Below are 25,075 nucleotides of genomic sequence, written 5' to 3'. Positions count from 1 at the left end.
CAAGAGGATTCAAACAGTAGTTCTTGACCAACCAGTAAACTTGTATGATATAGAATGGAAAGTGTGATTTGAGACATACTTGCTAGTGGTATGGAGGGGTCCCCCTCCCCTGGTCCAGAGCCTGATAACTGGGCCTGTACCTTGTTGAAGGTGTTCGAACCAATGATCATACGGGGTGGACCACCCTTGGGAGGCATGCCTGGAGTCAGGATCTCCAGTTCGAAGCTGAAACACAGTTAGGTTAAATAAGAAAAGTGAAATGTTTCTCAGGCATCAGCGCGTCACTTTCATTTGTGCATGTAACATTTTTTAATTGCCATTTGAAAAAATCATTTTGACATTGCCGCGTCCCAATCATCCGTTTGTCCACTATAAGAATCAGTGTCTATAAGAATGAGTGACAGAATTTACAACTCACTAACATGCTCTAAATTTCCCAAACTGTACTTCTGAGAGAGAAAACAAAAAATGTGTTCCTCCCTCATCACTTTTTTCCTATCAAAAATTCAAAAACAAAGTCCTGCCTGTAACATATTTGTTTCAGCCATGATCCTACATTTGCCAACAACACTTCGTAAGTATTACCCGGGACAACTTTTCTGGAACCATGCATGCTCAGTGGGTGTTACCTGTATCGAGCCATGTGGTTGCATTGCCAAAACCAGAATATACAGTTGGAGCTCAATATGACTGAGTCATTGTTATTACTCCATAAAACACAAAACACTGCCGCCCTCGTCACTTTTGAAAAAAATGAGCCCGAGAAACATTTAATTATATTTATGCAGCCATAGTAGCATTTGTCACAGCGTTAAAACGGAATTAAAATAAAATTGTACCACTGCATATTGATAAAAAAATGAAGGAATTGGTGCTCTTGAAAAGTTATACAACTAGACACAAAGACAATATGACTAGTGGAGATGAAAACCAGTTAAACTAAAGGGACACTGATACAGAGCAATTCCATGGAACTGGTTGTTGCTTTTGTAATTGTTTTCCCCTTAACTGCCCGCATGATATCCCAGAATTCTTGAATGGGCTGTGATCTCTTCAACACCACTAGGAAGATCATTTGCAGAGTACAAGTTTACATTAGATTGGCTCATTCCACACCACTCGGCATCTTGCATATTACAGAATGGGATCAGTGTACCAAATGGCATTGAGATCATTTGTCGATCACAAGACAATGGGTTTAACTACATAACTGTCAGTGGCCTATTCAGCTCTTTCTGTTTATTTCTGTAAGGTCTGAAAGTGAAAAATGACTACATATATTTACACAGATTGTAACAGTTTGGGTGTAGCTCAGTTAGCTGTCACACGAGAAGCTATGGATTCTAAAGGTGCTCCAAAAAATTATGTTTCATTTTAAACCCTTGAACAGTACTATGGATAACGTTTATTTTTACATTGCGACACTAACAAGTGGCTATCTCTTGCAGCTTCCAAAAGGGGAATGACCTCACGATGTTTGTGACTTTCTACCGATATGTGTGCATAAGGAATGCTAGTGTTGTGTTTGTGATACCTTAAATAGAGAATGGTATGCCAAATACACACTCCCTATACCTATAGCTGTTGTCATCACGAAATAAAGAGACGAGTCTATAACGAAATTAGGTGACACGGATACAACTCCTGCGTGTGAACAGCGTGTTTTCAGAGCTACGCGGTTCAAACCAACTGAGGGTGAAATGCGAGCTTATGTGAAGATTTTCAAGCGATTTTTACGTAATTACCGATTCATTTCCGCCTCCATTTCTTTTAACTTCTCTGTGGTAAGGGACGCCATCGTAACGTTTTAGATGGTTGTTACTGTAAGAAGAAATGTGACGTGTGAAAAGAACAAACGTAGTTAAACCGAATCAAGACTCGGTAAATGTGAAGAATGTCAGATTTAAAATATAAATAGGAAAGAGTTCCATATATATAATCAATATGTAATTAATCAAATGAATATGATTAATGAAATTAAGACTTAGGGCAAATATGGGACTTAATGTTTGTAAGGAGAAGAGGAGGAAGTTATGAAAAATGTTACACTGTGTTCAGACTAAAATGGCAGCATGACAAACCGGCACTTGAAGAAAACGGAACTTCGACTTGGCGAAAACGGCTACAAATCTTGTACATTATGGCGTAAACGGAAACAACAAGTTAGTAATTAGCTGATAGTTGGATTGCATGATATTTACACAACAAATGTGTCTACTGAGTGTGCGACATAATTTCCAAATATTGCCAACCAGTCGGGCAAGCTATGCCTGAAACTTACTGCCTGAAATAATTCTTTAGCCCGAAACTTGTATGTAGACACTGAGCAAAGATTTCAAAAAGGTAATTACCATACCATCAAAATCAAATAAAAAAACAAATGTCTGAATTCATGACAATTCACTAGCCCCTCGGACCAGTGACTGTGGAGATTTACTAGCCCGACTTGATGTTTACAAGCCAAGGTCTGTTTCGCACTCTCAGTCTACTCTAATAAATTCACGATTTATGGAGAATTTGGACGATTTCCCCTTAGGATGACAAAAGTCAAGAAAATGGTAAGCTGCTGGCATAAACTACAATGTAACGACTAACTAATTAAACTGTCTAAAATGATCCAGAACTATGTGAAACTAAATTATGACAGAATCCTATCTCACAACACTTGGCTAATGTTTATTATAGATATTCTAAACAACTGTGGATGAACACATGAATTAAACAACTACAATCGAAAGAATACTTGAAGGCCAATTTATACAACCCCGGCGTAGCTAAATTGAAAACAGTACAAAAACTAACTTCAAAACTTCTCCATCTTTTGATAAGTAACTGTTACTCCAAACTTCACTCTCATACCATTTATTGACATTTAGAACCTCAAACCATTACCTTCAGTAGAGACATGCATGCCCCTTTTGTAATTCATCTGTTCTTGCTGACGAATTTCATTACCTCTTCCGATGTTCAGAAAAAAAAAAACATCGCCACCTTTTATGTTTTAAGTACCTTTACTTACCTGGAATCTCCGCACCTCAACGTCAAACTGAAACTGTTTGTAACGTAGGGATGTATCCATTTGTATGTCATTCTTCACAATGTTTGTGGCAACTGTGAACTATGAACTCATTCTGTTTGTGATGTTGTGTAAGATACAGTACAGTAATTATACTACTCAAAATTTGATAAGGATCACTAGGTTATGTGTGTGTAATTTACCACTAACATAACAAAAGACATAAATGTGACTCAGAAACGTGTTTACTCAGGTTATGAATGAAAATTCATGAACGGCATGAACTTACCAATACGGAATGCTTGAAATCTGGCAACAACTCCAAAAGGCATTTTTCAATGTTAACAGCAAACCAGAGAAAGAATTACACAGTTTTGGGGGATAGTCCATCATTACACTTAGCAGATGAAGTGTCAAGACCGGGAATGGCCACCCCTTGCATCAATGACGGCTTGACAACGTCGAGCCATGCTGTCAATAACTATCCGGATGTTTCCAATGGGAAGGTTGTTCCACTCTTCCACGGGGGCGTTTCCGGGGTTGTGCTCTACGGAGTGAAAGGGCAACCTGCAGCATGTTCCAGACATGCTCAATCGGGTTCAAGTCCGGGGAGCGCGTTCGCCAGTCCATGCGGACAATTGTCTCCTGCTGAAGGTACTGCTCCACCACCCTGGCTCGATGAGGACGGACGTTTTCATCCATCAGGATGAACTCATTGTGAAGACGATTCTGTATCGTCTCAGCGTACACATTCACCCCCGAGGCGTTCAGGAGGTCGTTACGCAGACTGGTTGCTGTCCAGAAGGGATGGCGTCGTGCCTGAAGCCACAAAATGGTCTTGGCGTTTGGTTGTCGACCTCTGACGACCACCCTCATGTCAGTGTGCTGCTGTACCAAAAGATTACTGTCGGTTCCAGGCCCTGTTTACAACGCTCTGGCTGACGGTTAGTGCATTTGCAACGTCAGGCATTCCAATACATCTGCCCAGTTGTTCTGTCGTCAGGCGACGCCTTACACGTTGAGGGGGGCATTATGTTGATTAACGTAGTGTAAACACTCAAGTGAGTTTGAAATTTGAGAAAGAATGAGACACCGATGCCTGAGTGAAAATAGTGCAATGGTAGCAAAAGCATAAACTGTGATGAAAGACGCATTTCCCATGGCATGAAATGCACGTGCAAGTTTGTTGAAGACGTTTTTGATTTCACTTGAACACAATATTGCCAGTTATGCAGTTATTAATTTTTAAAAAAGAAAAATATCTAAGATCCTTATCAAATTTTGAGTAGTATATTTAAATATATAGTTGAATTGAATTTTAAACTAAGAAAGAAACTATAAATGTGTACAGGTCCTCTTTTCTACTTTCAGGTGAATGAAAACTTCAAGCATGAAGAGTTCTTTCGTTGTGACACAGGAAACAAAGGTGAGAGGCAACTCGTGTCAGCCTGGTTAACTCGTGTTTGCTACTGACGGCGACAGTTAAAACACTTAACTACGCTTAGGCTGTGGTTCATGGACGGTACTTGTAATATTGCTAAAAGCCGTCCCATCAACTGCCGACTAGTCATGCTTTTGTGTGTGCCGGAAGGAACTTTTAAATCTCATGCCTCTTTCTTTGTGATTATGCCAAGGCGAAGGACATACGAATTACGTGAATCTTAAAGATCACATATACACTAGTAGGGTACAAAAACAAATGACTTGCTGACATCGCTATAAATGAAACCCCGCCATTAAAACTACTCATTTCGACCTTTAATTAACTTAAATCGACCTTTTTGTCAACAGTGCACAATTCTCAGCCGCAAACGAAATTTCAACCAATCAGACCGGCTCGTCTCCGTGGCGTAATTGTAGGTATAGAAATGAGGGTCTGTGCAGTATTCATCTACATTTCAAGGGTTAAACTATTTCGTTTACAGGTTTGTACAAACCTGAAATCGCGAAAGCTGTTGTGAAAAATGAAAGTTATATGTTCTCACAATCTACTATCATTTAGTTTTGTCTCCTGCTTTGCCTAGTTTTCGAGTTACAACCCTTGTTTTCATAGACAATTCTGTCAACATCACTTGGTGTCGCTAGGTTGCAATCCGTGTTAGGTGGTATAAACCTACATGTTACTTGTCATTATTTACTTGATGCCCAGATAATGAATTCATAACAGGTATAATTAGTGGTCAATTTAGAAATCAGCAAAATGACGATCTTCCTACACATTTTCTATACAACTAACTGAAAATCGTTCCTTCTATGACGTCACTGTAGGGCGCTGGCGACAGAGTTACGTAACCAGTCTGCGGTTTCATTTGCGGGCGAGAGAGAAGCAGACGGCTTTTTAGCAACTTTTAAGCGCTTGGGATTAATTAACAAGACTTTTTTTTTTTTTTAAAAAAATGGTGTTCCGTTTATGACTAACCAGAAGTCTTTCATATGCAGTGATAAAAAGAGTACCCAAACATTCAGTTTAGTTATCCTTTGAAGCGAACCCCTGAGGTTATTCCAAACACACAACAACAGACTGTCATCCCTGACTTCAAGCTGGCTGCCTAAAAGTTCCTGAAGAAGACAATGCCTGACATCCGTTCCTCCTCACGATGAGACGATTTCTGAGAGAATTTCTTACACCCTTTGTCACGGCAAATTATTAACCGTAACAAGACACGGCCACATGAACAACAAGGTGGGGGAGCATCCACTGAGAATCTACCGGCTCATAAATGGGGTTAAGATCAACGTGCCTGGTCAAGATGGTTAAAGTCTGTCCTGTAGCTGGGGTTGACGTCAGCCGCCATATCACAGCACGGAACACAGATAGAAACCCTAACCAGTAAATACAGAACCCGGATTCATCAAATATGTACGTTTACTTATCATTTATATGTTGTTTATCAAAATGTGGAAGTTGTATACATGACAGATAATATGAATAGGTAATATTCTACGGAATACCTTTGGTGAATAGTCTCTGGAAGAGCATCTGGAAAGTTTTAGTATATTGTTATGCCCATGGCGTGCGATGAAAGTGAGTGACTTGGGTATTACGCCGCTTTTGGTAAAGTTTAAGCAGCTACACTTTGGAAATCACCACCCTTCACACGTTGCATTCATAAGGGAATCGAACTCGTACCTTCTGTGAAACGAGATAACACTTTGACCATTGACCTACCAGAAGGGCGATGATGCAAGAACACTCGGTAACGTCAATATTGATCATGACACGTATCCTGATATAATGTGAGTGATATATCTGCTTCATCCCAGTCCCACTCAGTCGCTTTATCTTCTATACTGGATGCTACTGTAAGAATTGAAGGTCACCCGAAGGACAACGCTAAACATGAATGAACTTTACAGCGAGTTTTTGGACATGTTGCACAGTGAGATGGGCAGTAAATTAAGTTACCACAGTTTCAAAATGACGTCAAACCCCAGTAAGTAGAGGTTCCATAAATCATATTGGAGTGACGACCTCCAGCTGATGAGGGATCAAGTGTATCAAGTGAACGTGATTTCGACGCAAAGAAATCTATTGTGCCGAGAGGTCTGCTATTGAAAGGCAGAAAACTGAAGAGACAGTATCAGCTGAAGAAATAGTACAATCGACTAGAAGAACGGGAAAATACAGATCATGATCTTTGAAGATTATCGGGAATGAAAGAAGAAGGTGATTTCAGAAGACGGCAGTGTTCGCTGAGAGATGCCACTAGTTTGGGGAAGTGGAGGTCAAACTTTGAAAATATTTATTCAAATGAGAATGAACACCAGAAGTTTGATGACAACAATTACGCACAATTTCAGTTAGATTTAGAGAGATTAGATCTTGCGGGCAGTCCAACAGACACCGTTCCTAATCTACCTATCACCGGGGAGGAGGTTGTTAAAGCTGTAGACTGAGGAGGGCAGCAGGTCTGGACAATATTCCCACCGATGCTCTCAAGAATGACAAGTGTGAACATGTTCTTTTTAAACTTTATTAAGTGTGTTTCAGAGGAATAATCCCTGAGATCTGGAAGACAAGTATCATTCACTACTATAAATACCGCGTTTAGTTTACTATCTGTACCCTGCAATATTTATTGCAGTATACTGTATAAACACTTGACATCCTGGCTTGAGTTGTCTCATTTTCTTGTGGAAGAGCAGAACAGTTTTCGAATGAATATAAGCTGTTTTGACAACTTGTTTAAGTTGTACTCAGTTGTCAAGAACAGACTGGACACCAAACAACAAACATTTGATTGATTCATGAACGTAAAAACCCCTCCAATAATGCAGATAGATCTTGCCTTTTGCTGAAACTTAATTCGAACTGAATTCTAAAACGTCTTACTTCAATCGGAATGCATTCCAGCTAATCGGGTCAATTCTTGTAACATGCCCGAATATTTTGAACATGCTCAAAACGTTCGAGGTAGAGTGGAATAATATCGGACGGCGTTTGGGGTACATTCGAACTGCGGTCTAAATATTCTTACTGCATTCTGATACACCCGAAAATAATCAGACCGTCCTAAATGCTCTTCAAATGAGGCGTCATCAGAACACCGCCGAATTACATAGGAACGTGACTACCTGTCAAAGCATTTGCCAAAGCTTGAAAAACACGTTTATTTTGACATTCTCTCTCGAATGCAGTTCGAATTTGGGAATTATTTTTTCAGGCTAATTCTAGTCGATTCCTGTCAATTCGAAATAGTGTGAACGAGCCTTAAATATTATATATTGATGTGGGGACATGTCTTATGATTCAGTCTAAGTAAACGTAGCCCCTATGTTAGTCGTTATGCTCCTACACTGTTTACTTAGACTGCTTATGACGTTTCCACCAGACTTTATGAAACTACTGTACAGCCCATTTTATTCTATGGAGCTCCAATTTATGGTCTTTACAACCACTGAGAAATATTCAAAATAGAGATTGCAGATTCTTCATGTGAGCTGCACGTTGTACATCATACTGGCCTGTTCAAGGAGAAATGGGAGGGCAACTCTGCCTCAGTACACAGAGACTGGCAGTTTCTAGATGGTTTCTGAAAATGAGCTGAACAGAAATGAGACTAACGGATTACCACGCAGAAGTTTTGAAGTTGCAAAAAGAAAAATAATCGTTTTTCGACACTGTTTGGAAAATCAGCAAGCAACTTGATGCCGTCAGCATACTTAATATGCCAGAATCCAAACGTTGGTTATGTCAAAACTAAAGAAAGAAATGAAATTCTAAGATGAATTTTTATGGTTTTAGGAGGTTTGGGACGATAAATCATATCTTACTAATAGAAACAACTCCTATGTTTTATAAACATGTTTTGATGATAGTCTCTCACAGGCCAGGATATGGCCGGATGTATAACATTATTGTAATTGCTTAATTGTTGTATGTTTAACATGTGACACTATAATAAACTAATTCTGTCTGTCACTGTTGTGTGCGATGGGATCGTCAAGCAATCATGTGGGCTTATGTTGGACTGAAAGCAATTGATTGAATAAATCCGCCTTATATAGGACAGTCACGACATCGTCGACGTCAGATGGATGTATTTGGATGATTTACAGGGGTCGTATGAGGAAAAGAAAAAAATATATATATTATTCGGGATGTTTGACTGATTAGACTGAATATAAAGATAAAACGCTTTAATGTGTGTTCAGTCCTTTCTACTAGGACATAACATGGGATAATTACATTCACTGACAAAACCGGATGTAGGATGGATGTTTTTCCTCTTTGTAAAATACCAACGTATTGTATTTCGTTTGCCAGATACTGAAATACAATACTGTAATATCTAGAAGTACAATTGTGTTTCATGAATGGAACAATAATAATAGTACGAATTTGCTTGCGTTTGGTGTAAAGGGTTGTTCGTCTGTCGTGTCCTTAAAGTTTTGAAAAAACATACTTTTAATGGAGACAAATGATTTTAAAATCGGTATGTTTGACATCTAATTGCAGGAGACATCACAAATAACTAAAATTTCGAGATAACGTTTAAGACAGTAACTGGTGACTCCTCCTGTTTAATATTGAATCTTTGGGGTGCAATAATGTCACAGCTTGAACGCGGGTCGTGTCAACGCTCGATACAGTGATTAACCACGCTGATGCAGGCTTAAAGTAAACAGAATCAATAGACTGAATTAATCCCTTGTTTGCACAGTGGACGTCTATGCATCTTCTGATGTGATGGTTGTCCGTGGTTGTGGTGGTGCATGTAGTGGCTGAGTGTGTGAGTGAGGATGCATATGTGTTGATAGGTTTGAAACATCCACAGAAGAGCTATCACACATATATCCTCCAAAACTCATAAACGCATAAGTCGTAACAATATTTTCAACAGCAAATTACCTTAATATTACATGAACTTAATGCTACGTCCCACAGTTACTCCAAGACAATGAAGACTTTATTTGCACTGGTAACATCAACACTTTATGTCCTATGTTCTTCTAGGGGTTAGTTCACGGAAGTATGTCCTTCGGAATGTCTGGCGTGTTCTGATGAGCCGATACCCATTCCAATCTGTCGTCATGACCGCATGCTCCAGACCGTTCAGGGCGGACACTCTGTAATAAGCGACTTGGGGCCTTTTGAGCTGAGCACGATTCATATACAGCTTCAGTGAACGTTGAAGCGACGCTATATACAAGTGTCCTCCGCGAACTGATGTTGAGTCTTTGAGATTGGCAGATTCCATTGAATAAACATAAGAGCCCTTGACGCATGTCCAAACCTCCCCATTATCGGCGTCACAAGGGGTGGACTGACATTTCTTTTTAAATCTAGATGTGTGAATGAAGTTTTTTTCTCTCTCTAGAGAATGTGTATGTTTCAATTTCGTTTGTAGCTTCGAGGAAAGCATCGTTTTTTGTAATATGAACTGGTAAACTGGCTGTTTTATTGGATGGAATGATATTATCTTGTGCAGGTAGTGTGATAGCAACTTTACGGCCCATGCTCCCGATGCGTCTTTGTAGTTTTGGAAAAACGTGTATTTGAGCTGGAAAAAAAGACGTGAAGTGTTACGTCCAATGTATAGAAAATACGTTCAGTGTAAACTTATGCCAGGAGTGACACTGGCAAAAGGTCACATTCAGACGATAGTTAATGCCAGGGAGTCCATACCAGTGAAAATATTTGTTGGCCACTTCACCTCAACAATATCTACAATGTTATATCAGCAGCCATGATGGGTTTACGTTCATTGATCAAAAACAACAACAACAACAACGACAACAACAAGAAATTTGACGAATAGCTAAAGAGGTCAACCTGTTTGCATCCTGTGCAGGAAAGACCAGTCACTTTGTATACGCATCTTCCTAGTTCTGTGTCCTCATGAGGTGTCGCTGGATTCTTCAGACAGTTCGAGAGATGAGGTGCCACTTGTCGGAGAATGGGCCCACTCAGTATAACACCAGGGCCTCCCAAACAATAAGGTGTCTTTCCATGCAGACCTAAATGTCCTTTTTCTTTCCTAGCTCCAATGCCCGGATGTCCTATGTACTCATGCAGAGAACTGTTTACAGACGTTAGGAATGTTTTCAGAAGGTTCGTGTTTACATAGACGTCGTCATCAAGACGCAGAAACCAGTGGAAGTCATTTCCGTGGTGTTTAGCCATGTAGCGGAGCATCTCAAAACTCTTTCGTTGTGGCGGGTAGGCCTCATCAGTGACATTAGTCAAGACTACTACAGGTAGTGATGTGTTTAAATCTTCACCAGTCCCAATGAAAAACACCAACTCACCTGGGAAATCTTTACCCCATGTTTTATAGATAGCGTCAGCACGTGTTTGCAGATGTTTACGTGAGGTCATGACACCCGCAAAGATATGCCTGTCTGAGATCTCCGGTAACTGTATCTTCCCAGGGCTTTGTCCACTGTTCTCCTTAGGAAACCTGCACAAGGATCTACGAGGCCAGGCTAAGACCTTAAAGAATGTCTGACTTGTGAAAAAGCCTATCAGCAGGCCCAGGATTAGCTGCAGAAGGACGCAATGCGCTTTCGTGCACGATGTCCCTTTACCCATTCTCTCCCTGTGGTTATAGTGCTCCTTGCGATGTCAGTGTGAAAGCTAACTAGTGAACCAGGTGTGATCCTACATATTTATATCTACATCTAACATAGGCGTGGTACTGTCCATCTGTTGCTGGCAGATTTACATTACGTCAAAATGTCAGTGTGAATCTTCCACACTGAAAGTGAAAGAACGTATACAATCAGTTATTGATAAAGACATGTACGATACACTAGACTGTAAGATATATTGAAATGACAATGGATGGTTTATACTGATAAGGGAATAATGCTTATGGAACGTATGTTCATTTACATAAGATCGAATAGTGCTCATATGATATACCTGTCACACTCCACCTGGATGCACATTCACAAACATACATTCAATGTACAGTCCCAAAAAGAATCTGGACTTACGATCTTGTGAATTTCGTGTGTAGATTAGATTTTTAAGACCTTTATGGCTTTGTAAAGATTTGATTCTTAAGACACTTACAATGTTGTACTTGAGATATTTCCAAAATTGCATTGTTTTTGTAAATATTGGCAAAAGAAGATTATTGGTATGTAATGTTACAAGTATTTTCCTGCATGGGCTAAATGAAGTTTGTTGGTATCTTGTGGTCGGACACAACTGACATACAGAGATGACGTCAGTGGACATCATGAGATCAGTGGGTGTCTTTGCCCGTGTTCATTCAAGGACAGAGACGAAACTTCGCGCTTCAGCAAGATTATGCCCGTACACATGTCACTCGCTTTGTGAGAAACTTCCAGAGACAGTACATAATTCCGGTACTCGAATGGCCTACTGTTTCTCCGGACCTGCCCACTATCGAGCTTGCTTGGGATGAAATCCCACCATCAAACCCAGCATCAGGCACTGACGTTAGCCAATGTTAAATCCAGCATCAGCCATTGACGTTAGCCAATGTTAAATCCAGCATCAGCCATTGACGTTAGCCAATGTTAAATCCAGCATCAGCCATTGACGTTAGCCAATGTTAAACCCAGCATCAGCCACTGACGTTAGCCAATGTTAAATCCAGCATCAGCCATTGACGTTAGCCAGTGCCAAGCATCAGGCATTTAGCTGAATTGTGACAAGAGTCGGTTCAGACGTGGAACAACATTCATCATTCTAACGATAAAGGTGTCTTGTACATTTTCTCGCCAGATGGAAAGTGTGTAAGTAAACATTTATGATCGAATGCATATGGCAGATTAGCAGACAAGGGTGATTGCGCAGTTGGTGAGATGTATGTTACAGTTACAATCGCTTGAAAGTGTTGAAGTTGGTTTGTGCTGATCTGTCGGTTTGACCAGCGTTTGACTGCATTATACTTTCAGCTTTGGTCAAACAAATGTTTGTCTGCATTCTTTGTATAGCTTAGATTAGACGAAACGTTAATAACATCTGATTATCATCTTTATTAAGACGAGTTTGGGTTGTAGTATGTTTTCAGATTTGATCCTGCTGTAAGCTTAAATTGGACGAGAGCTTGACTGTAGTTACAGTGAGGTACCGAGGTGCAAGTTTCATTTGTTTGGAAGGTTGTAATGTGGCTAACCATTCGATGACGTTCTATATGGCGTCACACAACTATCCGCAATGAACCCGAAACTTGAATAGTGACAATGCAGTTTACCCTATTTAGTGGTTGAAGTCATTACAACATTCACACTATGACTGGGCACTTGCACGGTGTAACTAGACAGGGAGGATATTTAACTATTACAACAAGACTTGAACCATGAAGTCATGAAATATGTTCTGTCTATCTATCGGTACAACATCTGTATCCATGGTCAGCCAAGAAGCAGCAAGTAAATCAAGTGTAGCATCTGCAGACACTTTTAGAGAACTTCTCAGTGGCGTCCGGCTACCATCTTTGTCACTGTGTCCACATGTTTGTACAGCTTCAACTCTTCAGCTTCAGTTACTGCACCAGAACACCGCACAGTTAGATACAGGTGGGGTCTTGATAGCCCACCATATTGCCAAAGTGACTTTAAATTTTAACTCACTCACTCACTCACTCACTCACAGATAGCCCACCTTGTTCCTAAGGTACATTACGAAATTTTTCATTACTTTTTCATATCAATCCAGTAGCTTTCTTTCAAATCGCCAATTCGATTTCACAGAGACCTGATATCCGTTCATGTACACTCATTTTTCGCTCTGTGAAAGCAATATTTATCCTATAAATATATCGACGGTACGGGTGAGGATGATCCACATGTTTTGTTATTGAACATGGCAAGGTTATGACATGAGCGGATGTGGTATAGTGTTGCGGTGATTGTGTAATACGTGTATGATGATGGATGATGTGTGGTGTGGTTGATTATTGTAAGGTGTTAGATTGTTTTAGTGCCAGCCACTCATGATGGAAATCGCCTGACATCTAAACAATATCATAATTTGATTTGTTGGTATCATTAATTAAAAGAAGACACTTCGTATTCAGTCATACTTGTGGATTAGATTCTGAGGTCTATCCATGGAATGTTTCAGCCGTCAATAAAAATATTCTTCTAAACAAGATCCATATACAGCCAAGCCCAATTCCCGCCAACAAACATGATCTTGCCCCTTTTAAAATAAAACCAATGGATTTTTTCTATCACTGCATTGACAAGAATCAGGAAAAGTATTATAATAATGTAGAACCGTTTTGAAATATGTACATCCCAAGTACACTGTAGAGCGTCAGTCTCCCCGTTGTTCATGGTAACCTTTATTTCGCAACTTCTGCTCTCAGATCCCCCGGGTGCTCAGTCCTCAGTGAATTTGTTTCTGACAGGTGCCACGGGTGATACAGGATACACTCACCTTTGGCACAGACCTGGTTTCATCAATATCTAATTTCATTTTTACAGTTTCATAATATAGTCAGATTATTGCACAACTGATTCAGATTTCATGAGAATGTGGAAATGGTCACTTACATTCATGATACAGAGAAAAGTGCAGGTGAGTTAAGCTTTTCGCTGTCAACACTGAATATCCTTGACTGTTTTATGTCTGTAAACATGTTCAAATACGATGCTTATTATACATACCCAGTCAATGATTACTGCAATGGCACTGACAGTTAGCAAGCATCTTGCTTACCATTAGTGACTGTAGTTGGAATCTCTGCTCCGCACCATTATTATTCTAAATTTCCCGTTCTAAGACGATAATGTTCTAGTACTGTACGACCCTATCTTTTCGGGAGAGGGCTTTTCTAAGTTGGATAACCTGTGCCCAATCATTTTCTTAAAGAATAAAATATGTTAAAATCAAATCAGTCAATCAACCCTATCTTTTTCTAGATTTTAGTTCACGAAAATAGATGTGACGAAAGTTTTGCCGGGTTCTGAAGGTCCAATAGTTATTCTTCCGATCAGTCGTGACCAGCACGTGCTCAAGACCATTTGGCGCAGACACTCTCTGATAGGCTATTTGTGAGACTCGGAGTTTCTTTTTCTTCAAAAACGGCTCTAGCGCTTTTCGAACAGACACTAAACCTAAGTGCCTTCCACGATGCAATGTTGAGTCTTTGAGATGGCCGGCCTCCAATGAGTAAACGTTAGATGCATTGATGCATGTCCACTGGGTGGATTCAGCAGCCTTGACTGAACTGGATGTAATAATTGGGGATGCCTCTCGTTCTAAAAGTAGCTTATACGAATGTTTCTCTTCCAAGGTCTTTAACAGAATCATTTTGTGCAATAAAAACTGGTAGGCCGGATGTTTTACAGGATGGAATGATAGCGTCTTCAAAGCTTGATGTGGATTCATTCTAACGGCCCATTCCCCTGCTGTATGTCTGGTGTCTGCTCGGAACAGCCAAACAAACTGGGAAGAAAAAGGAATACATATATAGCATTTGTAGAACTGTATTATGGTTTCATTTGAAAACAACCTGCACGTATTTCAGAATGTGTAAAACTTGAGATGGCCGAGAATATGGCAAACATAGTTTCGATGATTGAGACTTTTATATAGAGTCGGGTCATAAAAAAAGTATTGATTTTAGATTTTTAGAAAGAACAACCCCGTGTGATTATTTCCATATACCCGATGGCCTTCCAATATTTACCATACCTTGTTCTGCCGTGTGCAGGAAAGACCAGTCACTTTGTATACGCATCTTCCTAGTTCTGTGTCCTCATGGGGTGTCACTGGATTCTTCAGACAGTTCGAGAGATGAGGTGCCACTTGTCGGAGGATGGGCCCACTCAGTATAACACCAGGGCCTCCCAAACAATAAGGTGTCTTTCCATGCAGACCTAAATGTCCTTTTTCTTTCTTAGTCCCAAGGCCCGGATGTCCCATGTACTCATGCAGAGAACTGTTTACAGACGTTAGGAATGTTTTCAGAAGGTTCGTGTTTACATAGATGTCGTCATCAAGACGCAGAAACCAGTGGAAGTCATTTCCGTGGTGTTTAGCCATGTAGCGGAGCATCTCAAAACTCTTTCGTTGTGGCGGGTAGGCCTCATCAGTGACATTAGTCAAGACTACTACAGGTAGTGATGTGTTTAAATCTTCACCAGTCCCAATGAAAAACACCAACTCACCTGGGAAATCTTTACCCCATGTTTTGTAGATAGTGTCAGCACGTGTTTGCAGATACTTACGTGTGGTCATGACTCCAGCGAAAACAAGCTTTTCCGAGTCAGTTTTACAACAAGTCTTATCATGTTCTTTCTCATTCTTGTGCATCCTGCATCCTGAATACCTCCATGTCTCGAAGAGAGCCTGACTAGCAACGAAACCAATGAGGAAACCAATGGTGAGTTTTAGAGGACAGCGGGCACATCGGCTCATGCTTAATGTTCTGCAAAAGAGGATACAAAAGATACTAAACGATGTCGGTCTTGAGATACATATGTATACTCCTCACACAAAAGTAATTAACAAGTCTCTGTGTAATCTTTGCGGTCATATTACTGAAAGGTAAATATTCAAAGGATACATAATCTTTAAATCGATGCATCGGACAACACTGATTACATCACCTGAAGAAAGTCACAATCAGAAACACATCCGGTACAACACGCGGGTCCTAATATCATGTCTATGGATGGTAATGCCCGCCAATGCATGGAGAGTTGTTAATGATGTTTAGATCAACAACATCACACATACAGACTGACCTGCAAGGTCACCTGATCTTAATCCCCCCGAACGTGCTTGGGACATTATTAGAAGTCGTGTTTACGGTCTCCGTGTTCATCCCTAGACCCGGAATGAATTTGAATAGGTGTTCAAAACATTCCGCAACAGCAACTGTAATGGCTCATTTGGCAAATGCAAAGTCGTGTAAAAGCTTGCATTTTAGTCCCATACTAAACATTGTTTCATTGTCCAAAATTGACTAGAACATGTTAACGTTTTGCTCCACCAATCCAGCACATTTGGAAAGACTGTAGATGTTTCTGATGATTGATAAGTCCGTTGTTGCTCAATACCATTTCATTTCGTGAATCGTGTGTTTCACGTTTCTGTAGCATCATTCCAATAAATGAAAATGTAACGAGACTAAAAAGGTTTGTTGCTTAACTTTTTGTGAGGAGTATACAGTTGTTAAGTAACGGATAACCAATATGATTTCACCGTTTAAGGCTTGTAATTAGATATTCCAAAACGAAAACACAGTCTGTGAAAAAGAAAGATAACCGAGGTATACTAGAGGTTGTAATAATTTCTTGATTTGGATGTGTAAACATTCGTACTATGGTGATTTACAACAGCAATGTTTCTTCTTCTGAACACAAGAGCCGAATGCTTAGGACTTAGTGGGTGCCTTTATGGTCTTTTGAAAATAGTTAAACGATTGCAAGGAGTGTTATTTTCTTGTATTAGTACTAGCTGTATGATGATTAAGGAGTTGGGAATACAATACGATACGCCCAGATTATGACTGTAGATGTTCCAACAATTTGGAAGGAAGATAGAGGTAAGATGGGAAATTTCCACCTTCTTGGATCAATTGTAAGTGATATGGCCGCGATTGGCAGTCGTTCATTCATATGATCAGTCAGTCACTGGCGATTGAAGGAGTCTGTCACACTCCTCATGCACCATCTGGCCAAGGTCAGGAAACGTGGTATGTCGCCTATGACACTGACACAGGAACCCCGTCGTATCTGACACTTTTTAAGTTCTTGGCAAGTTGCTCATCATTTCATTCTATGAATAGTGCAGCGCTGAAGGCGCACATTGCATACGGTACACGCATGGTAAGCAAGTCCTGAAAGGCAAAACGTCGGACCAGATGCCTTTCAAACGGGATAACGAAGGTTGTCAGTATGATGTCTGATAATCGTTGCACAATATGGAGTCGGGCTCTCACTGTCTTACAGCTTGTTCATCTTGGCCTGATCGAGGTAATACTAATGCACTGCGTCGCAGTGTCACATTTGGCTGGGTCTATTGTTATGAAGGGGTGCACCTTTGTCAGCTGATTGTCAACACGTCAATACAGCAGAGACAAGATCGCATTTGAGATCTCACTGTCAAGAAATCGTCAGCAATGTCCTAACTTTCTTTAAACAATGAGCTACAACTAGTTTAATGCTTTCAGACAGCGAGCAGCAGTAACTGGGTGTAGAGAATGATAGCGAGAGTGAATCAGATTGTGAAAGTGACCGACGTCTGTACGTTGTAAAGTTTGCAAACCAAACTAGATAGCATTTGACTATATAAACAGTTCAGTCAAGACATGAAATGCTTGGGTTTTTTATGTTGTTTTCTGCCACGATTCTATGTATGCATGGTTTAGACGAACGCAAAATTTAAAGAAGTTTACGCGATTTCCAGTTTGTGTCATTTGACCTCCCGGGCCATGCATATGTAGTGTAGCTCCGGTCAAGCTGAACAAGCTGTAGACTGACGTCCGTACGACATCGCCAGATACAACGCCTTTCTGAAAACATGCCACGGGACCAGCGAAGATCATCCCCAGTTTCGAAATCGCTACACAATGTTTAGGCCATATTGGCAATATGGCGACTTTTGTAAGCGGCGGCACAAGTGGTCGTCGAGCATGGAGGGGAGTTGCACAAAGACAAATTCTGATCACTTGACTCGTGCTGCGTACTCAAATAGCAGAATGAATGTTTGCAGCGATTTCATTCGTCCACAGGCAAACTGTAGCGTAAATACGGTTGCGCAGCATAGAAAATACGACAAGTCTTCTTATATGAAGGTTGGCAACGTAGATACCTCGCTTCAGATCGAAAAATATTGTTTATGTCAAAATAAAATATCGCCACCATCAAAGGTACACTCCCATTTCCTCACTTGGTTGTGTTCTCAGATTTTCTGCCCCATGGTTAATAACTACATGAAATATGTTTTATTTAACATTTTAAGCGCCACTAGTGGTATTCAGATCGTTCTTCGCCTCCATTGCCAGCTTATGGTTCAACGGAGTGACGAAACAAGAAAAAACAGAAATCAAAAAGAAATACCAGCTGCAGATTGCCTAATTTTATCATGAACCTATCTTATCTGTCGTCGCTATTGTTAGAATTTTCGTAACATTTATTCTACATAAAACACTTCTGTCGTAATGGGCGAATGAAGCAGGGGAGGTAACTGTAAGTATTCCATATAGAATAATACCATCCTGTTCCTTCATTCCGTTCAAGCTGGCAGGGGTAATGGAGGCGAAGAACGGTCTCAAATACCACGAGTTGCGCGTAAAATGTTGAGTAAAAAATATTTCACGTGAGTAGTTGTTCAACATGGGGTTGGAAATGTGAGAGCACAACCCAGTGAAGAAATGGGTGTATACCTTTGATGGTGGCGATATTTTAGTTTGACATGAAAAATAATTTCAATATAGGATCACGGTTTGACTATCTTGATCATGATAATTAAAATTGTGATGAAAACCCCACGTGCTATTACAAATGAGCTCATTTCTAATACACTGATTCAATAGTATTACACGTTCTCCAATGTAAAATTATTACAAATGTCCTGATTTAATGAAATTACGAAAAATATACAATATTTTAAATATTAAGTATCGCAAATGACTTCGTTTTATCAATGCATGAATATTCATGAATATGTATATGTTTGCAAAGGACCACCACATCATTATTATTAATAATACTGACAGTGTAGTTCGCTTATATGGCTCTCATATACAGGCACATTACTTGCTCACGGCGCAACGTACATTACTATCTTCGGTCACAGGACACCATCGTACCATCCGATGCTTTTTTAACTCCCTGGGGAGTACACAGCCATGGTACCTGTTAGGCGCAGTGAACTAATCATTCACATTGCCAGCACATCCTTGGGGGAACCCAGATTACAGCTGGCTGAACTGAGACCAAGGATATTAAAGTACTGTCGGAAATAGATTGGATATTGTGTGTAAATTGTTATGTACTTCAACAGTTTAATTCCACAGAGTGGTTATCATATATTAGCTGATTTCTCTATCCCCGAGCCCGACCCTAGCCATCGTCTGCTTCACCCGGCCTGGTTTTGGTTTTGAGACGACCTCTCATACCTGTTTCTTTTTATAGTGATGGTGAAACTCCATGATAGCTACATCCTTAATAGTTTCAGCATAAAGGTTATAAGGTTTTTACGACAATTATAGTCTATAATGAAGTTAAGTCTAATTCCAAAATGGGCATTTAAAAAGTGTCCTTTATAACACAATATCATCGCACACTAATTTGCATAAAGCCATGGTATGTTCCAGAGAAGTCACTTTGGACTGTATAAAAAAAACCCTCATTGATCATATCTGCACTAATCTCTCCTCAGTAATGTCCTTTTATTACGTTTCCTATCTCCCTACCACTGGTTAGGTCGAACCTAGTTTAACAGACATTCACGCTTTCACACATCAGCAACAAAAATTTTAGACATAAATGGGGAAAAAAACTCATTTCGCTCCTTTTTCCGATAATACTTGACCCAAATGTGCCTTTCATAGCATGTATTTCTCTCAGTCTTTGCTTATATTTCGATGGTCACAGTCCGATGTGATGAGCATCGATCCTCGCGAGTGGAATACGATGTCATGCATCAAACAAGTCAGTGAGGCTGACAACAAAGCAGTCAGAGATGTTGTAAATGACCACGCCCCTCTCAAGAACTGCACGATCACTGCCCACAATGATGCTCCGTGGTATAATGATATCATCCGTCATGCTAAACGCAAACGTCAAAAGTTGAAGCAGCTTATGGTCAAGTCTGGTCCCCAGATCCACAAAGAAATGCACAATGCAGAGAGGAACAATGTCACCAGAAAAAAGCATTATCCCAGAAAGACATCTTTCTTATCTTCACCTATCTCCTCTTCAAAGACAGAAAAAAGCTATGCCTTCACATTCATCCGTAGATGAACTCTTCAAACTATTCCTGAAATACTTTGGTGACAAGATCCGATGCCGACATGGCTACTGAAACAATGCCATACTGCAGTGATCCTTTCTTACACACCTTGTAAACTTTTCATTATCAGTGGCAAGGACATGCTTATGAACTATCGCCCAGTGTCCAATCTCTCAAAGTTGACTGAACGTGTTATCGCTAAAAGATTGAAACAACTCATGACAAGCAGTGGGTGTTATGAAGAAATGCTGTCAGCACAGCACAGGGACAGCACTCACCAAGGTGCAGAGTGACATCCTGCAGACAGTAGACAGACAGTGCAGCTATCCTGGTCCTGCTAGACCTATCTGTAGCATTTGACACCATCGACCATGACATCCTGCTCAGTACCCTGTAACAGAGGACAGGCTCTTCAGTGGATCAACTCCCACATGACATAGAGGCATCAGCAGGTCAGCATAGATAGCTCCACATCCAATAACGCAGTTCTTTGCTTTGGAATTCCGCAGGCATCGGTACTTGGCCCAGTTCTATTCACTATCTACACTTCTCCACTGAAATAGCCAGAGCTCACAACGTCTGCTTCCATTTCTATGCGGATGATTCACAGTTGTGTCTGTCCTTTAAACATTTTGATCAACTATCTGTTGAAAACACCTTCTGTTCAGCTACTACCATATTAGAAATATTGGAAAGACCCGACGATATCTAGATGAGAGAACAGCAGCAACATTAATCAGGCTTACATCACATCGATTACTGTGGTCTGACATCTCATCTTGTCAAGAAACTGCACCAGGCCCGGAATGCGGTCACTCACACAAGTTATAGCATATCACCCCTGTCTTGAAGAAACTTGACCCGTGAAGGTCCTGGGGTAGAGCAGGCCTTCAGCAACCCACGCTTGCCATAAAAGGCGACTGTGCTTGTAGTAAAAGGCGACTAACGGGATCGGGTGGTCAGCTTTGCTGACTTGGTTGACACATGATGTCGGTTCTCAGTTGCGCAGATCGATGCGCATGTTGTTTATTACTGGATTGTCTGGTCCAGACTCGATTATTTACAGACTGCCGCCATATAGCTGGAATATTGCTGAGTGCGGCGTAAAACTAAACTCTCTCACTCACTTGAAGACACTTGATCGGTTACCTGTTCACTTCCGACCCATCTACAAGATTGTGCTCCTCAGTTTCAAATCCTGACTGCATTTCAAGTCTTATCCAGCCATGCCAACCTCGGCGCAATCTGCGGTCAGCTGACAACCATCTCCTGGTGGTACCAAACACCTCAACTAAGTCTTACTGCGGACGGTCTTCTGCATCAGCAGCACGTTTCTCATAGAACAAACTTCCAGTCAACATACTGGCCTCACAAGGACTCTCACTCTTCAAAACGAAACTAAGAACGCATCTATTTAGCAAAGTCTACTGAATTTCACTGTATAGATGTGGAACTCAAAGAGCTTTAGAGCAGTGCTTATCTGATATAAGTGCTATATAAATGTATGTATGTATGAATGCGCATCACCGTACTCTACCTTGCCAATTGTGGTAGCGTCAATGTTTTGCCATGAACTTCCCGATCACCAGATCTAAACCAGACAGACGTGTATTTTCACCTTTTTACTATCGAAATTTTTAATTTGCAAACAGAGATGATGACGACCACGCACCACCGATCGCGAATAAACGACGCATACATTTCCAGCAGGTCTACTGTTGTAATAATCGTCATGGGAATTTAATCACAATGACATCAAATATAACTCGTGCATAATGTGGTTCGTTGTGTTATTACTTGTTCATATATAATAGAAAGAAGACATTGTCCGTCCCAAACACAAACATTCTCAACATGTACTTGATTATCGGTCACTGATGCATCAACATTGGAAACTCGATAACACGCGCAGACTCGACTGTACCTCATCAAAAGTCTTGAAATGTAAAGAAATACTGGAGCTGTTGGAATATTGCACGACATGAAAGGAAAGTTGACCGTTGGAAAGTTGAGTCAATGCTTTTGTCACACCACCTTATGGAGAGTAGTGTGTCACTCTGAATCATTCTACATAGATCTACATTGAATGACTTCTTAGGGTTTACTGACACAATCTCGACCACAGCACTTAGTGGGACAGAGTCAAAGCCCAAACAATCGTTTCTCCAAGCCGTAAAGAAGATATCGACTTTCTCAGAGAACGCAATTAGCTCTGAAAACTCTAAACTCATTGCTAATATTTTGACGAAAAGGCAACGTAAGAACGCAAGTCTTTCGTTAGATCTGAGGGGGGCGGTAATTTGCTGTCACGATGGAAGACTACAATGACACCAGTGAACTAATGAGACGACCAGGGCTGCTGTACAGGTGGAACCATCAACATCTGTATTATATGAAACGCGGTCATATGTGGTAGCGGGGGATCAGGAGAATATTGTGGTCAGACGCTTTGATTAATTTTGCAATCCATCAAAGAAATGTTTTTAGTTTTGCTAATCAGTAGACATTTCTTGAAACTATGCCTGCCAAACATTTTTTCTTCAAAGTTTCTGATTAAAAAATAGCAACAATACATTTATCCGGGGCAGAAATTAGACGGAGAACCGTTAGAAAAAATTATGTTGGTTGTTGCAACATAAAGCCATCAGTTTAAAATAATGGATTGTGTAACAAGTATTGTAGACATCCTGCTCAGAATCACGTTTATCCCTTCCTGCATGCGCACCTTACCTTTGTACGACGAACATGAAACTTGTGTAGATGTTTACATGTTTTTTTTACACTTTACGTCTGGCTCTTACCAACATCTGCTAAGAAAACTTCTATAGTTATATTTGAACATGTTACGTCAGCGCTTAAAAGACAGCTTTTTTTCAGATTTGGCAACACTGCAATGTATCCGAAAGTCTCCAAATCCCCTTCACCAAAGCCTTCTGCCAAAACAATACAACAGTGTACTTATATCATATCAACGCTGATAGGAAACACTACTACAGCATTGATCATATGTTCTGTTATAACTGTTATTGTTCAAAAGCAAAAATATTTATGTCGTATTTTATACTGTTTGTACTTCAACTGTACTTGTGTTTGTACAAAGGCGCGCGCGTCCACAAGTACTTTAAACACGTCTATATAAACAATGACAATACCAAATAGAATAGCCGTACACATTCAATGGAAATATAATATAAACAAGGGAATACAGCATTAAAGAAAGTGATCATGATATTATTGTAGCTGCGTCAGTGGGAAAGCTTCCATAAGTCTGCGAATCATGGTATGTGTGAAGCGCATGCCTTTCATCAGTGACAAGAGACCAACCTCACAATCTCAATCATGCATAAAACCATTTGCGTTCCGCAGGACATGTGTCAGTGTGGAAACAGCTACGAGATGATCATGTCCCGCTTCAGACAGGAGAAACCTGTTTGTTGTGTGGCGGAACGCTGTTGGCCATTGACATATCGCTGGGTATCTGGTCAGGCCTTGCACTACATGTCACACTAAACAACATCAAAACCTGTTAACATAAGACACATTTGATGACGCAGAATACTCGTGTGTTCTTACCTATGTGTCGCATTGGTCACTATATATATACTCTGTTTTAAGGGCGCCTTCGGTGAGCAAGTACTGCGCATAGTAGATGCAGTCCGTATACTTACCTTGTGTATGCTATAGATAGAATACACAACGCTGAGCCTCAACGGACCTCAATGTTATATATGATGTTATAGTTCAGAGTAAGACCAGAAATATTGATGTGTGCTGGTGTCACAGTGGGACATTGATTAGAAGTATCATGCATCAACTACCTATATACTCCCCACTCATGTTACCACAACCTTGTTATCCCTGGCAGGGCGACAGTTCAACACATTGATTTTCTACAAATATCTGCTCTACAACTATCTGCTATGTTGAACACGCGTTCATTTCCACATGTGTACAGAAAAAAATGAAACTCCATGCGATATTATGTAAGATGACTTTGTCTGTCTCTTTTGAAGTCTCATTCTTTTGTCAAGAATTTCCCCAATATGACAGAATGCACATAGGCAAGTAATATATCACATCAGTCCCACCTACCGAACAGACAATGACTAACGACACACCACCCGGCCTAACTCGCCTCTTTCAGCCTTGTAGTCCTGTAGTCCAACCTTTAAACTCGCGGTTAAAGTTGAACCCATTTTTTTCTTTAACAGATCCTTACATATTTATCAGCTACAGCTTAACTACGACATGGTGGAGTTTGAGAGTTTTTGTTCGTTGTTTCTCTTATGGACGGTCCCAGATTTTCAAACAGAGCAATGTTTTCTAGTTGTTCCAAATGTTCAATCTCCAATGATTTCAGACTTAAATTTCTTGATACGTCAAAAGGCATTCATGAATTTTCAGTCTTAGACTTTGGCTATCCAAATGATAGAACAGCTGATCCAATACGTTACTCTGTTGCTCCTCTTGCTGCTTAAAACCCACGAAGACAGATCAAATTCCTGCCCGCTGGCGGAAAAAGGCCTAGGTTTCACAGTTCAGTATCGATCTGGCAAACGTTGACAAAGCACATACATTCTGTAATGCCTTCCATACCCAGAATGTTCACCTAATTCAGACACTGATCTCTTGTTTAACTGTATCACTTTGAAACCATATTGCAA

General features: G+C 40.4%; 3 protein-coding genes across 5 annotated transcripts in view; all 3 read right to left on the bottom strand.

Moving 5' to 3' along the window:
- The window catches only part of LOC137287157 (RNA-binding protein 42-like), a 54,943-nt gene extending 51,889 nt beyond the window's left edge, over positions 1 to 3,054 (bottom strand). The window contains exons 1-3 of the mRNA XM_067819323.1: positions 3,020 to 3,054; positions 1,746 to 1,821; positions 80 to 225 (exon numbers count right to left, since the gene is read on the bottom strand). Coding sequence (XP_067675424.1) covers positions 80 to 225; positions 1,746 to 1,798 — 199 coding nt within the window. The 5' untranslated portion in view covers positions 1,799 to 1,821; positions 3,020 to 3,054. The remainder of the gene's footprint in view (positions 1 to 79; positions 226 to 1,745; positions 1,822 to 3,019) is intronic.
- Positions 3,055 to 9,459: 6,405 nt separating this feature from the next.
- Positions 9,460 to 11,051, bottom strand: LOC137290919 (chondroitin sulfate synthase 1-like). The gene is made up of 2 exons (XM_067822165.1): positions 10,293 to 11,051; positions 9,460 to 10,020 (listed from the first exon to the last, which is right to left on the bottom strand). The coding sequence occupies exons 1-2, from the start codon at positions 11,049 to 11,051 to the stop codon at positions 9,460 to 9,462; spliced, it is 1,320 nt and encodes a 439-aa protein (XP_067678266.1).
- Positions 11,052 to 13,707: 2,656 nt separating this feature from the next.
- Positions 13,708 to 24,581, bottom strand: LOC137287057 (chondroitin sulfate synthase 1-like). 3 transcript variants are annotated; one of them, XM_067819175.1, is made up of 3 exons: positions 23,985 to 24,141; positions 15,141 to 15,876; positions 13,708 to 14,891 (listed from the first exon to the last, which is right to left on the bottom strand). In XM_067819175.1, exons 1-3 carry the CDS (start codon positions 24,053 to 24,055, stop codon positions 14,352 to 14,354), a joined length of 1,347 nt encoding a protein of 448 aa, XP_067675276.1. In that variant the 5' UTR covers positions 24,056 to 24,141; the 3' UTR covers positions 13,708 to 14,351. The 3 variants fall into 3 exon arrangements, with proteins under 3 accessions (XP_067675276.1, XP_067675292.1, XP_067675284.1); XM_067819191.1 differs by lacking the exon at positions 23,985 to 24,141 and adding an exon at positions 24,504 to 24,581 and having other exon boundaries at positions 13,770 to 14,891; XM_067819183.1 differs by having other exon boundaries at positions 13,770 to 14,891; positions 24,080 to 24,179.
- Between the last annotated feature and the right edge of the window lie 494 nt (positions 24,582 to 25,075).

Source organism: Haliotis asinina, chromosome 1 (assembly GCF_037392515.1).
Source record: "Haliotis asinina isolate JCU_RB_2024 chromosome 1, JCU_Hal_asi_v2, whole genome shotgun sequence".
Classification (NCBI taxonomy): Eukaryota; Metazoa; Mollusca; class Gastropoda; order Lepetellida; family Haliotidae; genus Haliotis; species Haliotis asinina.
Note: the sequence above shows the minus strand (reverse complement) of the source record. Positions and strands in the feature narration are given on the sequence as shown.

Bases quoted from the DNA above. Each gene is read 5' to 3' on its own strand.
- LOC137290919 (XM_067822165.1), bottom strand. From the start codon at position 11,051: ATGGGTAAAGGGACATCGTGCACGAAAGCGCATTGCGTCCTTCTGCAG. The intron at 10,021-10,292 runs GTTGACCTCTTT...CTTTTTTTCCAG, and splicing joins CCTGCACAGGATGCAAACAG to CTCAAATACACGTTTTTCCA.
- LOC137287057 (XM_067819175.1), bottom strand. From the start codon at position 24,055: ATGCGCAGTACTTGCTCACCGAAGGCGCCCTTAAAACAGAGTATATAT. The intron at 15,877-23,984 runs GTAAGAACACAC...CCTCTTTTGCAG, and splicing joins GTGACCAATGCGACACATAG to AACATTAAGCATGAGCCGAT. The intron at 14,892-15,140 runs GTATGGTAAATA...TTTTCTTCCCAG, and splicing joins CCTGCACACGGCAGAACAAG to TTTGTTTGGCTGTTCCGAGC.